This window comes from Nannizzia gypsea, genomic scaffold (assembly GCF_000150975.2).
Source record: "Nannizzia gypsea CBS 118893 supercont1.4 genomic scaffold, whole genome shotgun sequence".
NCBI lineage: Eukaryota > Fungi > Ascomycota > Eurotiomycetes > Onygenales > Arthrodermataceae > Nannizzia > Nannizzia gypsea.
In genome coordinates this window covers 1,117,460-1,130,330 of record NW_003345198.1, presented here as the reverse complement: position 1 = coordinate 1,130,330, position 12,871 = coordinate 1,117,460, and the positions used below count along the sequence as shown (strand labels likewise).

At 49.6% G+C, this 12,871-nt stretch overlaps 5 protein-coding genes across 5 annotated transcripts; 2 read left to right on the top strand and 3 right to left on the bottom strand.

Moving 5' to 3' along the window:
• Position 1: 1 nt before the first annotated feature.
• On the bottom strand, positions 2-2,786 carry MGYG_05077 (hypothetical protein; the record flags this gene model as incomplete). Its single annotated transcript, XM_003172437.1, has 8 exons — positions 2-198; positions 265-335; positions 394-1,235; positions 1,305-1,653; positions 1,717-1,920; positions 1,976-2,106; positions 2,177-2,342; positions 2,449-2,786. The coding sequence occupies 8 exons, from the start codon at positions 2,784-2,786 to the stop codon at positions 2-4; spliced, it is 2,298 nt and encodes a 765-aa protein (XP_003172485.1).
• Positions 2,787-3,453: 667 nt separating this feature from the next.
• MGYG_05076 (hypothetical protein) lies at positions 3,454-3,825 on the top strand (the record flags this gene model as incomplete). The annotated part of the gene is made up of 3 exons (XM_003172436.1): positions 3,454-3,461; positions 3,535-3,659; positions 3,734-3,825. 3 exons carry the CDS (start codon positions 3,454-3,456, stop codon positions 3,823-3,825), a joined length of 225 nt encoding a protein of 74 aa, XP_003172484.1.
• Positions 3,826-5,142: 1,317 nt separating this feature from the next.
• Positions 5,143-7,021, bottom strand: MGYG_05075 (hypothetical protein; the record flags this gene model as incomplete). Its single annotated transcript, XM_003172435.1, has 3 exons — positions 5,143-5,737; positions 5,798-5,867; positions 5,941-7,021. The coding sequence occupies 3 exons, from the start codon at positions 7,019-7,021 to the stop codon at positions 5,143-5,145; spliced, it is 1,746 nt and encodes a 581-aa protein (XP_003172483.1).
• A 2,378-nt stretch (positions 7,022-9,399) lies between these two features.
• MGYG_05074 (nucleolar protein 12) lies at positions 9,400-11,084 on the top strand (the record flags this gene model as incomplete). The annotated part of the gene is made up of 2 exons (XM_003172434.1): positions 9,400-9,531; positions 9,594-11,084. 2 exons carry the CDS (start codon positions 9,400-9,402, stop codon positions 11,082-11,084), a joined length of 1,623 nt encoding a protein of 540 aa, XP_003172482.1.
• A 525-nt stretch (positions 11,085-11,609) lies between these two features.
• MGYG_05073 (hypothetical protein) lies at positions 11,610-12,369 on the bottom strand (the record flags this gene model as incomplete). Its single annotated transcript, XM_003172433.1, has 2 exons — positions 11,610-12,097; positions 12,165-12,369. 2 exons carry the CDS (start codon positions 12,367-12,369, stop codon positions 11,610-11,612), a joined length of 693 nt encoding a protein of 230 aa, XP_003172481.1.
• Between the last annotated feature and the right edge of the window lie 502 nt (positions 12,370-12,871).

Here is a 12,871-nt window from a genome sequence, read left to right as displayed (position 1 = left end):
GTTATGCCAGTCCGGGCTGTTTGAATCGGAGTTCGCTGCTTTGGGAGTAGGAGCGGTTCCATTTTGAGGCACAGGCGTGCGTTGGCCGAGCTGGGGTTCCGACGGGGATCCCGAGTTGGTATCTGTTTCGCTTGTTCTGGAAGCACTTCCGGTTTCCATTAACGAGAATCTTAGTTGCAAGCGGACGAGTTTCCTCCACTGTTTGATCGTAAGAGTCAGCCTAGATATCTCAGTGTAGGATTCGCGTTTGGGGAATTAACTTACTTGTCTGGTATAAGTCAACCACTGCATCTAAGCAGAGTTGTCTAGCTGGGGGCCGGACGATGATAAGATAGCTATCCTATGTTAGCAATGCGCTAACTAAGTGATCAAATGGTGCTGACGGTTACTTACTGCAAAGCCTGGATACACAGGTTGACTCTCTCCGGGTCGTTTGCCAAGGTCTTCACCTTTTGGATTATGGGAAAGTCCAGCTCAGGCAGTTCACTCAAGAATCGTATGAGAACTTTGTCCTTGGCATCGAGGTATGGCAGCATACCCTCCAGCAGTTTTAAAGACCAGTGGCTATAATGGATTGGTACATAGGGGTTCTTTGGATCCCCTTCAATCTGCGAGCTGGCATTCTTCAGCTGTATCTGGTCGTTATACCATTCTTCATTCATCCAGGAGATGGCAAAGTTCATTCGGGCCCTAAAGTCTTCCAGGACGTAGCGGTACAGCATACCGCGAATGGTATTGGCAATGTTCTGCTTCCCGGGCACTTTCTGATTATCGACGCTTTCCTCGCTCTCAAGGCCAGCTGATGAGCGGGTAGCAAGTCTCGTAAGTAGAGTCAGCCATGACTCTCGGTCCGAAGAACTGGCGGCTAGTCTCCCAAATCCAAGGGACTGAGAAGGGTTGTTGGTTACAGCTTTTGAAGACTGTGGGAGGGTGGATATCATTGAAAATATCCTGCTGACCGTTTCCTTGCCTAAATGCTCCACATCCTCGGGGGATAGAGGAGGTGGTCTCGGCAATACGAATGGCCCTAGTGAGACTATATCTGGTAATGCCTCAGTTGCAGGTGCTTCGGGCTTGGCAATATCAGTAGGCGGGCCAGGAATATCCATGGGCTGATATTCTGGCTCATAATCGTCATCATCTTCATCAGCAGCAGCAGGCTGTGCGCTGGCAGCCTGATTTTGTCTTTCAAATACTTGCTTCTTGCAGATAGTCTCATACCGAGAGCGGACAGCCTATTTCTCATTTAGTATAGATAACCAGGGTCAAAAGATTGTTAGATGGGAAAGGGGGGGGAAGCATACGCCAATAGCCAAATCTAAGGATTCACCCCCTACCCGAGTTAGTACTGGGATGATGATCTTCAAAACCAAGTCTACCGGAAGCTGCTTTACGTCGAACGAAGCTAAACCGACGTCCTCTGTAAGGGTAAACAGCTGTCCGAAACTTGTAGGGCCTGGAGGAAGTGGAGGAAATTTAGGCTGAGGTGGCGTTTCGAGCCCTAGCCTTGCTCTCTTTGCGCTGTCTACTACATCGGTTGGTTCTGCAGGTAGCGCACGCTTCCGTGACGATTCATCGAATATCTCATTGTGTGACTGTGCTAGTCGCTCAATGTATTGTTGAATACGTCCGGCTAGAGGGTGAGTAGGGGCCCTAGATCACAGCTCAAAGTTAGCTGAACTATGTCGGAAGGCTACTAGGGTATGATCTACGAACTTTTTAATTATACTTAACAATAAAGCTCTCGTCGTCCTTTCCATAGACTTAATATTTACTTTCGTCGTTGGTGTCAGTGGCGCATTTGCCTGCTTGAGCGGGTTGAAGTTGAGGACAGCATTTATGATCTTGTTTGAGATGGATGGCCGTGTTCGAATTAGGACTGGGATCGAATTGAGGGTTGCGTTGACCAAGATCGGATCGCTGTTTCTTTTGGTTAAATCCGGTCCCCATAGCTCAGCATAGAGATGCAACTGACCTTGAATTCTCGTGGAAGACGTTGAGCAATCTATCCAGAAGCCCTGATGTCTCTGCTTCAATGTTAGGTATAGCTAGGAGTGGATGATTCCTAGGTACGATTGCTAAGGAGGTCTCGTTCTTCTCCGGTCGCTAGATGTGGTATTAGCTCTCCGAACATGGGTCTCCTACATTCTCTCTTGTTTTTACGGCCTTCACATACTCTTGGATCGGCAATTGGCCCTTGTGTTTGTACCTGGACAACCTTCTGCGCAAACTTGATACAGCATATCTTAACACCGTGCGAAGACGCGTCCCACTTCTTCAGAATAGTATGTTTTATGGTTGTCATCGTTTGCCATAGGGAGGTCTGGCTGGCATCGCTCACACTAGCAATAAAGAAAATAAATAGAATTAGTACTCCGTTCTCTTTCATTCAGGTGGTGCAATAACTCATGCCGAGCTGGTGGGATATGCAAAATAGCCATGACATACACTTGTCTAAATATAAGAACATAGATGCTTGCAGCCGTCATGATAGCACCACGGACAACCGTCTCATCATCCTCAGGCGTATTCAACAAATCGTTGATCGCTCCGAGGATTTCAGTAGCTAATTTCTGCTTTGGTTGCTGAGGGAAAGCCGGGCTTGAAAACGTCTCTGTGAGGAACTCGGCGCCCCATCTTCGTAGTTCCAACCGCGAATTGACGCCAATTATAGGTAATATGCCATGAACGATCTGAGGATAGAGAGCTGCGTCGCCGAGAACGAGATTCCGGGCTGCGTCTAGCTGCGACATCTGCTCTACCAGACTATTCCCTGGCAAAGCCATGATAGACAATAGCTACCCAGATCACTGCCAGCAAAGAAAGGCGAAAGACCAGCAACAGCTGCTAGCTGTAGTCTATAGAAGCACCTCAAGGATAAGTTTGATAGTTGATTACAAGTGTCATCCAGCGGAATTGGGTGGCAGGGTGGTGGACTAATGGGCTGTTTAGATGGGCACGAGAGGTACAAAACAGGCTGAGGAGTCGAAACGACGGGAGCAGAGTAGCTAAAAGGGAGCTGGGTAAGTTGACAGCGGGAGTGACAGTGGCGCAGAGCTTCCTAGGAACGCGAAGACCAGGCCTGCAAGGCTCGTCCGTCGAAAAAGGCCCTGTTTATCTCGCGATGCGTGGTCTTGTCTAACTATCCAGGCGTCTCGTCCTGGCGTCGTTCCTTTTTCCCTTCTTGCGCTGTCGAACGTAAGACTGACCTACACTCTGATTGGTCAATATGAGATCTCCCTTTCACAAACGTGTCACATGACAAAGCTGAGTCAAAGCTGAGTCATTCTGGTTACCAAAGTGCTTACTAAGCAGCACATGACGCAACATCAAAATTTCCGATGAAGAAAAGAAGAAAAAGCACGAAAGGAAGAAACGTTTGAGTAGGCCGCATGCTGTAGATATTTGCCCGCGCATCTACTGTGCAGTCAATATACGGTTAGAAAACACAAGATGTCGCTGTAAGTGATCTATCCCGAAGGAAAATTGAGTCATTCTCCGCTGGGAAACGCCCTTACTAACTCGTAATGGTAGCTTCAAATCCTCATATTATGACAAAGATTACCGGGCGGGTGCTGCCCTGATGCGCGCACGGCGGCCATATATAGTCAGAAACGTTGCTACTGGAGTGGCTCTCTTCAGCTTCTGCATTGGTGTTTGTACGTGGTGCCCACTTCTCCCAATGGCGGCTCTCCGGGACCATGGCGCGCTAACCGGGAACATTTTTATACAGACGCCTTCACTATCAATGCAGTCGGACAGGACGATTTCTCTGATGTAAAGGTGCCAGAGGCTGTACCGAGCGCGAAACAGGAGGCCAAATAGAGCCCGTACGGACCGAGTGACATACTTACCTACCTATCCCCTTCCCACTCCGACCCGAGATGCACATTGGCCTAGGCATAAAGGGAGGAGAACGACCTGTGATGGTTCTAAAACTGGGCCCTTAATTGTAGTGATTTGGCTTTGAGGCGCGAAGGCGTTGGTGGTCATATTTTCCCTGGGCGTGCTGGGTGCATCAGCACTATCGAGAGGGTCCCTGAGTACCAAAGCCGTGCCTTGAGAACAATAGAGTCACCTATCTTCGTGTGTCAATTTGCTTTGATGCAGGACGAGATGAGCGGCTTCGGATTCATTTAAGCGTTTCTATCTGTACTATAGCTCCGACTACGCTTCTCCACTGTGAATTATTTACTAATTTCATTACTCATGTCAAATTGATTTAGGAGCATTATCCTTCCTATTTTAGTTCCATACTAATAAATTCAATGAATCTTTAAGCATATCACATTAAGTGCTATAGCATACTTTAATTCAGGTATATCAGGTCAATAAAGTACATAGCCAGAAGATTCAAGCAACCAGCTGGGCAAGGACAATGTCTCCGCGCGTGAAATGCTCAACTGGAAAAGGAGCCAAGGAATAAACAGCCCAGGTAGCGCCCGTTGTTTGTTAATTTTCTCGTTTCTCCATTCGTATGCATGTCCGTATGTTGCTTTGCTTCCGAGTCTAAGCCAAAGGGCAGGGGACGGGGGGAGGCGTATTCACCAGGTAGGTATAAGCAGGGTATTCATGACTGGCCAGAGAATAGTAAATGTGAGAGAGAGAAGGTAACAAGGAGGAAAAGTGAAGTGAGTCAATCAAATCCTCATGGCAGCCATAGACTATGTGTATATATGTATAGGGGTGGCGAATATTGATAACATATCGAATGAGAGGAGAATAACAAGAAGCAAAGTAGAAGTGAAGAAGATAAAGATAATCAATTACACCAGAGTCCATATCCAGATCCTGATCCAGATGCATGTTCACCAAGTTTATGTTTCGTATACTCCGTAGCCATGTAGCAAATAAGTAGAGGGGATAGGTAGAGCAAAATCAAAGAAAGCAAAATAAGAATAAATCATCAAGAGCCAAGGTCAAATAAGGCGAAGAAGATGAAGGGAAAGTCGAAAACGAAGGAAAGATGCAAAGAAGATAGAGGGCACCGCCGTTGGTGGATTGGTATATTGGGTAGTGTATGAGATAGTATGATATAACGCCTCCCGCTCCGTTCCAAAAAAGAAAAGAAAATGGTATAACTATGGCAATGGATGACAATGATAATGATAGTAAAGGCAACGCGAACCCCGCTGGCTATCGCTATCGCCGCATGCGTATGCCCATCTTCTCGAGATCTTCATCTGTTTCCGGACCCCTAGTTGGTTTCAGGGACGGGGCGGCTGGGAAACCGACGTATTTCGCAAACCCGGCAAGCACGGAGACTTCCCGGTTGTACGCTGCCTGGTGTGCGATTTGTTTGCTTAGGCGGGTCGGGAAGGGTATGGTATATTCTGTCACTGCGTCGGATGTGGCGTCTGCGAGTATGCCGCTTGCAGGGCCGGCAAGGCCAGGATAAGTGCCTGAGCCGGCACCCGCGCCGGGACAACTTATACCGATGCCACCGAATCTGTCGTGTTGGACTTTGTATTGGTGTTCCGAGACGGCGTCTAGAGCCGCTTCGCGGATCTCGCGTACGGTTTGATAGTAAGACGAGTTGCACTGGGCTCGCTCAGCGCGGGACTTGACGCAGAGAGCTTGGAACTTATAGGCGTGGAGTATCTTTTCGTGGTTGATTTTGGCATTGATGTGAGATTGGATGATAGCAGCTTGGCGAAGGAATTCGGGGTGTGTCGGAGAGGGAGATGAGAGCTGGGAGAGTTCATCGTTGATATTCGATAGTCGTTCATCGTATATTCTGAGGAGAAGGTCAGAAAAGAGGTCATAAGTGGTACAGTTGATGGGAGGCGGTATTTACCTGTCTCGTAATGTTGCAAAATGTCGTTCAAGATCGGATAAAAGGTCAAGAGCCGTGGTTTTCTTCGTTACTGTGGACCAGTTAGCTGCGCTGCGCAAAGCCTCTATGCATGCGGCTGCTCGAAATGCGGTTGGATGACTTACATTCTTCTAACCTCACTGCTGCCTCTGGATCATCTCCACCATCCACCAGTGTCTCATCTACCGCATGATCCTCTGCGGCATCTATACCGTTACTCTCCTCGACGGACCCAGCCCGTGGTGTAGCATCTCCATATGCTTCATTATTGCCCTTCTTACCCCGTCTTTTATCTCTTCTCCCTTTTTTGCCTCTTTTGGTAGAAGGCGAGAGGTACGTTTCGTCTGATACAGGACTGGGACTGGTAGGCTTTGAGGCCTCAGCGTTGTTTGGTTTTGATTTCTCCATATCGTCGTCGCCTTCGGCTTCAGCCTCGATTTCAGCTTCAGGCTCGGGTTCGAGCTCAGGCTCAGCATCTACTTCGCCTTCACCTTCTGCTTCAGCCTCAGCTTCTTCCTCGTCTTCCTCCTCTGGCGACTGGACCATAGGAGCATATGCGGACTCGTCATCTGCAGAGGGTTCGAGAGCGATCGACCCGCGGCGCTTACGGGCAGGCTCTTCTCCATCTTCGCCATCCCGCGCCAGAGCCGCCAGGTCATGCGTCGAGTTCATTCTCTTGCGCTTCTTGATAAGGCTCAGTGTTTCCTGCGAATCCGATAGCTTACTTGACTTGTAATCACCCTCTTTCTCACTGAAGGCGTGGCCATTGCCTGTGCCATTTGTCTTTACCGACCGTGGCGGCTTGCTAGGAGACACTTCAGTGTCTTCAGCATCATCATCATCATCATCATCCTCGTCCTCATTGTCATCGTTGTCGTCGTTGAGCTGATCATAGGTAGTGGACTGTGCTAGCTTGCTTGGACTGGCAAAGACGCCACCGACACCACTGAGGACGATGCTCGCCTTGTCACGGTCGCGATTATGGTGTGGCGAGTCCTCTATACGCTCGGTTTCTGCCTCGGAGTCGATTTCAGAAGCAAACTTGGACGGACGAGGAGAGAGATCATCTAGCTGGCCGTGGGAGAGGGCTTCGTCGATGTCCGAGAGACTACTAGAGCGAGAGTCTGAGTCTATGGCGTCAGCGAGGGAGGCAGGCATTGACCCGGCTTGGAATCGCAGGTCAATGGAGGTATTATTCGCTAGCATGGTAGGCAGGTAGGCTATTGTCTAGACAATAGCAGGCGTGTTTGGGTGGGTATGTAGGATCGATTCTGTTCGTGGAAGAAGGGTGAAAAGCCCTTGCTCCCTTGCGAGTCGGGTGCTATCCACACAAGAAGTCAGCCGACGATCAGTATCAGGAGAACGAAACCGAGCTCAAAACCCGAAAGCTACGAGATCATAGCATCGTATCGAAGGAGCCTTCAATAGAGATAGCAACCTGGGGAGAGCGTTGGTAGAGATTCGGCTATTTGGTCACGGGCAAATTCTGCCCATGCCAGCTGCCTCCAGGTCGATCGCAATCCCGACAATCAGGCCAACGAGCATCGACAGCGAGGTATGGCCCTTGCAAACAGCTCATCCACCTATCTCTCCCTCTGTTGTACATTCCTGTATAATAATCAAACGTACCTTTTGGGCTCGGGAGGCAGCACAGGCAAGGGATGAATATTTTTCTTCGCTTCCCTGTCTGCGGGTTCGCACGAGGGCGTCAGAGGCGGATCGCAAGCCGGCGAGGTGTATCCCCAGCGTGCGAGCTATCTCGTAAGCCCTGCTATCTGACTAGCTGCAGGTCTGATCGAGCATAGCAAGGTCGGAATCTCATGCGTTCGAGAGGGCGGCAGCCAGGCGCTGTGAGGGGGGTCTTTGTGAGCTGGCTGGCTCGGGAGGATGGAGTGTGAAGCTGCAGGTTGACAGAAGCTTTGCAAGACGGCGAGGGAGGCTGTCCGTTGCGTAGACGGTTATATAGGCAGTGCGAGCGGCCGGCGAGATAGCGAAGAGCAGTGAAGACGAAGCAGCAGAAGCAGCAGGTGAAGCAGAGCAAAGCCGAAGATGAAGAAGACGAAGAAAGTCGATGCTCTCGTTTTGAGGGAGACCTGGTGGTTGTACCAGCGTGACGCGGTGACGTGACGTGACGAGAGCATTACCAGTCGATCACTGCATTTGTGTGGCCGCATGTGCGTAAACTGGTATTTGAGCTGAAAGATACAGCTGTATCGGTGTAAGTGCGGTACAAAGTTACCATACAAGGCGGTGGGCGTTCTGCCGTGTCGATCTGCCACAAGGAGCCAATCATTGCACAAGGGAAGCTTCACCGCCCTGCTGAGTCATGAAACTTATGTAATTTCTTACTTAAGAAATGCTTACTTAAGCGATCCAAAATCGTCACTCGAGGCTGAGATGACGGCGCCTGCCAATTCCAGGAGACACCTGATCAGAGCACGAGTAGTAATTATATTGCACTGGACAGTGGCTACAAGGTAACGGCTATGTCGTCGAATAGAGAGTTCAATGCCCACGGGGAAAAATGCATATAAAGCCTTATAACCATACGTTTGACTCTTAGCCAGCCTAAAAAAAGAATGCTACATACTGCTCATGGATCATCCGAGCATACTAGATTACTTACCTGCCGTTTATACAGAAATTCTGAAGCCCTAGCCGAGTTAGATACCATGGGGCCATCATATTGAGGCCTTAATTATAGGAACTTGTCAATCTCATTGGCCAAAAAGGAATTTTGGGGATTGACCTGCTGGGCAAATGTGTACCCCCAGTATAATGTATACCAGCCAGCCGTTTCCCAATCAACTATGCTAGCAACGTCATCTCCACGAACTCGAATAGTTAAACTGCCGAAATCTCCATGAATGAAGACTAAAGGGGAGGTTTTGCTTTGTGGGTCAAGCCTCAGATTGACTCCATGTCCATTCGTAAATGCCGATAGAAGTCTTGGGTCCTATTAAATGGACCAAAATGCAAGGAAATCCCTAACACGCAACAGTCGAAGAGTGATCCACCATTAACAGAACCAACCATAGTGTCATCCGGCGGCTTCATTTACCACATTTCAGCAACCATTTTTCCAGCTGCGAAAGAAGGATTGCCTTTGACTCCTTATTTCCGCGAACCTAACCATTACCAATCATGGATTCCTTGGTCCTCCCCTTCACGATATACGCCATTCCGGAATGAGTAAAACAGCGTCGGGTATCGATACCAAATCCTGTCATTGGTAGGCTTGAAAGCACTTTTGAGGCATGGGCATACTTCCGACTAGGTGACATTATGGAAGGTCTATGTCTGAAGGAGATAGTTATTAAGTAAAGGCATTAGTATTGCGAATGGAAAAGAACAATCGGATGGAAAGATATATGTGAGTATGGATAGGTCATGTTATGTTGACATTGATGGGAACAATAATGGTCACACGGCCCGGCCAAAAGTGTGTCACGTGCACTGCCAAGACGGGCGCGGAATTTTATCTGGACGAAAGATAAAAAAAATAAAAGTTGATAGGCGAAATCAAATAGAGAGAGTCAAGTCTTAACGCCAATTGAGCTTGAGTAAAGCTCGACACCTTCATCATGGGTAAGAAGGCGAAGGCTCAGTCGGCGGAGGGTGCGCCGGCAATAGCTGCAGCCAGCACGGCTACGGGGGGATTTCCGCTGGCAACTACAAAGGTTGATCCCGGTTTGGCGGCGCTGTTTGCGCAGAGTGTAAGTGGATTTACATTTTTTATATTCTTGTTGTTAGAGGGTTTATACTGACTGTGGGCTAGGCTGGACCAGTAAAGGAGCCAGAATTGAAGCCTGTCTCTAGAAGGCTGGAGAAAGAAGCAGACGACGATGAGGAAGAGGATATAGGGGAGGGAGAGGAGGATGAAGAAGTGGACGATGAAGATGAAGACGAAGAGGAGGAGGATGACGACGACGTTGAAATGGAAGATGTAGAGGAGAAGTCTTCACGGAAGCGCAAGAGAGGAGCAGAGAACGATGATCTGGAAGCCGCCTATTTAGACCGGTTGTCTAGAGAAGACGACCGAGAACGGAAGAAAGAAGCCGAAAAGACCAAGAGAGTCAAGACGGCAGGTGAAGACGAGGGAGACGAAGATGATGATGAGGAGGATGATGATGAAGAAAGAGAAGAAGACAAGATACCCATGCACGAGTCTGTTTCGAAAAGCAGTAAATCTGACCCAATGGACAAGCCCTCACGCACACTCTTCCTGTCCAACGTCTCTACCGAAGCCATAAAGTCGAAATCCGCCAAAAAGACCCTTCTCAACCACCTCTCCTCCCTTCTCCCCAAGCCATCATCTACAGACACACCATCACCAATACACAAGATAGAATCACTTCGGTTCCGCTCGACAGCCTTCAGCTCAACCGCACTACCACGCCGAGCAGCCTATGCTAAAAAGGAACTTATGGACTCTACTACGAAAGGCACCAATGTATACGTGGTGTACTCTACGGTACTAGCAGCTAAAAAGGCACTTAAGCTTAATGGTACGATGGTGCTAGATCGACATATACGCGTTGATAGCGTGTCGAAGCCTTCTCCCACCGACCATACCCGCTGTGTGTTCGTGGGGAACCTAGGCTTCGTTGATGAAGAAACGCAACCCGCACCAGATGAGGGAGATGGGGAGGTCAAGAAAAAGGCTAAAAAGGGGTCAGAGGCAGGAGACGTCGAGGAAGGACTATGGCGTACTTTCAACGAGCGGTGTGGAGGCGAGGGTGTGGTTGAGAGTGTTCGTGTTGTGCGTGACAGGCTTACTCGAGTCGGAAAGGGGTTCGCATATGTCCAGTTTAAAGATGAGAATTGCGTTGAGGCTGCGCTGTTGTTGGACGGGAAGAAGTTCCCTCCTATGCTGCCTAGGAAGCTGAGGGTTACGAGAGCTAAGAAGGTGGCTGTGGGATCTGAGGGGGTTAGGGAGGGAGTCGCTAAACAGCGAGAGAAGGGAGGGAAGGGCAGGAAGGATGAGAAGTTGTTTGGGCGGGCTGTTGCTGCTGGGTTGAAGAGCGAGGAGAGAGAGAAGCAGAGGCAGAAGCAGAAGCAGAAGAGCGGACGTGGATGGGGCAAGGATGCTAATGCTGTTCCGTTGGGTAGTAAAGGAGGGAATGGGAGTGGTACGACGTTGGTGTTTGAGGGATACCGAGCGAAGGACGGGAACAAGCCGGCGTTTAAGATGAAGAAGAGCAAAGGCGGCAAGCCGAAGACCCGAAGCTCCCGACGGGCCAGCGCGTACAAGTCGAGAAACAAGTAGATCAGTTGATAGCAGACGTCATCGCATAGGAAAAGGAATAAAAGAATAAGATTACGAACGGGAAAAGAAGCAAAGAGGAGTAAAGTATTAAAAGAATTAATTAATTTTATTTTTTGTTGTTTCGAGCGTGGGCAGGCAGGCAGGCGGCTGCTGCGATGAGACGTGACACTGTGTAAGGATACACACGCATGACAACACTACTTACATTAAAAAAACAATAACAGCAAGAGGTATAAGACATACAGGCTATGCATAATGCTGGCCGGGGGGTCGTTTTTTAACCGTCAACACCCTGCGAACAGGTTCATGAAAGAGTGAAAAGAAAAAAAGGGGAATCAAACAGTAGTGGAAGACGTAGCAGGGAATATCCAAGCTGACTCCAAAAGAAAAGGTAAAAAAATAAGAAGTGGTAGTACAAGGATGAAGGTCGCGTGAGAGAAGAAAAAATAAAGGGAGAATTACCGATTAAACAATAATGGCGTTTTTGGAAGGGTAATGGGTAATGCAAATATGTGCAGTGACTGATCATAGAAGAGCCATGAGAGTGAAGACGAGGGAGAGGAGACCACCTGGCAGAGCAAGGGAGACTGCGCCGTTGGGGTCAGGGGCTCCGCCGGTTGGCATGCCGGTCGACGAGGAGCTGGTGGAAGACTCGGTCTCGGAAGCAGAGGTAGAGTCAGTAGTGGTCGACGAGCTGGAAGAGCTGGTGACGGTGGTCATGGTGGTCGACTCGGAGGAAGAAGAGTCAGTGGTGGTGGTAGCTGAGCGGGTGGTGGAGCGGGAAGAAGACGAGGTCGAGTCGTCGGTGGTGGTGGCCTCAGAAGTGGTCATGGAGGCGCGGGTGGTGGTTGGGCCTGAGGTTGGGCTTCCGGTGGCGCCGTCGACGGTGAAGGTAGGCGTGAAGTTGTAGTTGTCTGGGTTCTCGTCGTCGAGGATCTGGATGGTGTAGATGCCGCCTTCGGTCATGTCGGCCTTGGGCACGAACGAGAAAGAGCCCGAGTTTGGCAGGTTTGCTATTCCGGATATCAGTATCACTGCCATCTAGTACAAGTATATGTGGTAGATAGGGAGATGACTTACAGCCGAGGACGACGCCAGACTTGGGAGTGGTCTCAGTGCCCATCTGGAGCTTGAGGGTGACTGTCCCGCTTGTGGTGGGCTTCCAGTTGAGGGTGGTGGGCTGCTGTGCGCTGAAGTGGTAGCCGCCTGGAGGCACCAAGAAGGGGTTCTCCATGGAGGCAGCAGCCGCAAGGGCCGCGAAGGCGAGGTACAGCACTGAGCGCATGTTGGTGGGATATTAAAGCACTTTCTGGTAGATAGAAGTGGAAGTAGAAGAAGTAGAAGCAATAGTGGTATTAGTTGTAGTAGAAGAGAAGAAGAAGTAGAGAAAGTGTCCCAACGCGGCTGTCAAGAAGAAGAGGAGGAGAGAAGAGAGAGAAGAGCAGAAAGAGAAGGCGAGTCCATATAAGTAACTAACTTGGGAGCAGGCGCAGTCGGCCTTCTTGGTGGAATCAAATCAGCCAATATAGGAAAAGGGAAGGAAAAGAGACATAGACTTTTAGACTTTTCTCCCGATTCTCCCTGGCCCTTGCCTACTTTTAGCGTGGAAGGGCTTGGCGTGGAGGACAAAGTTAGATAAGTGGAGGCGAGAGTTCGTCCGTTGGGAGCAGCTTTTCTGGGCTTCCTGCACGCTGATTGGCTGCCGCGGGGCAAAGGGAGGTTCGAGGGCGCCAAGACCACATGGCTAGGCAGGCACGCTAGTCGCTTTAGGAGCTTGCGTCCTCTTT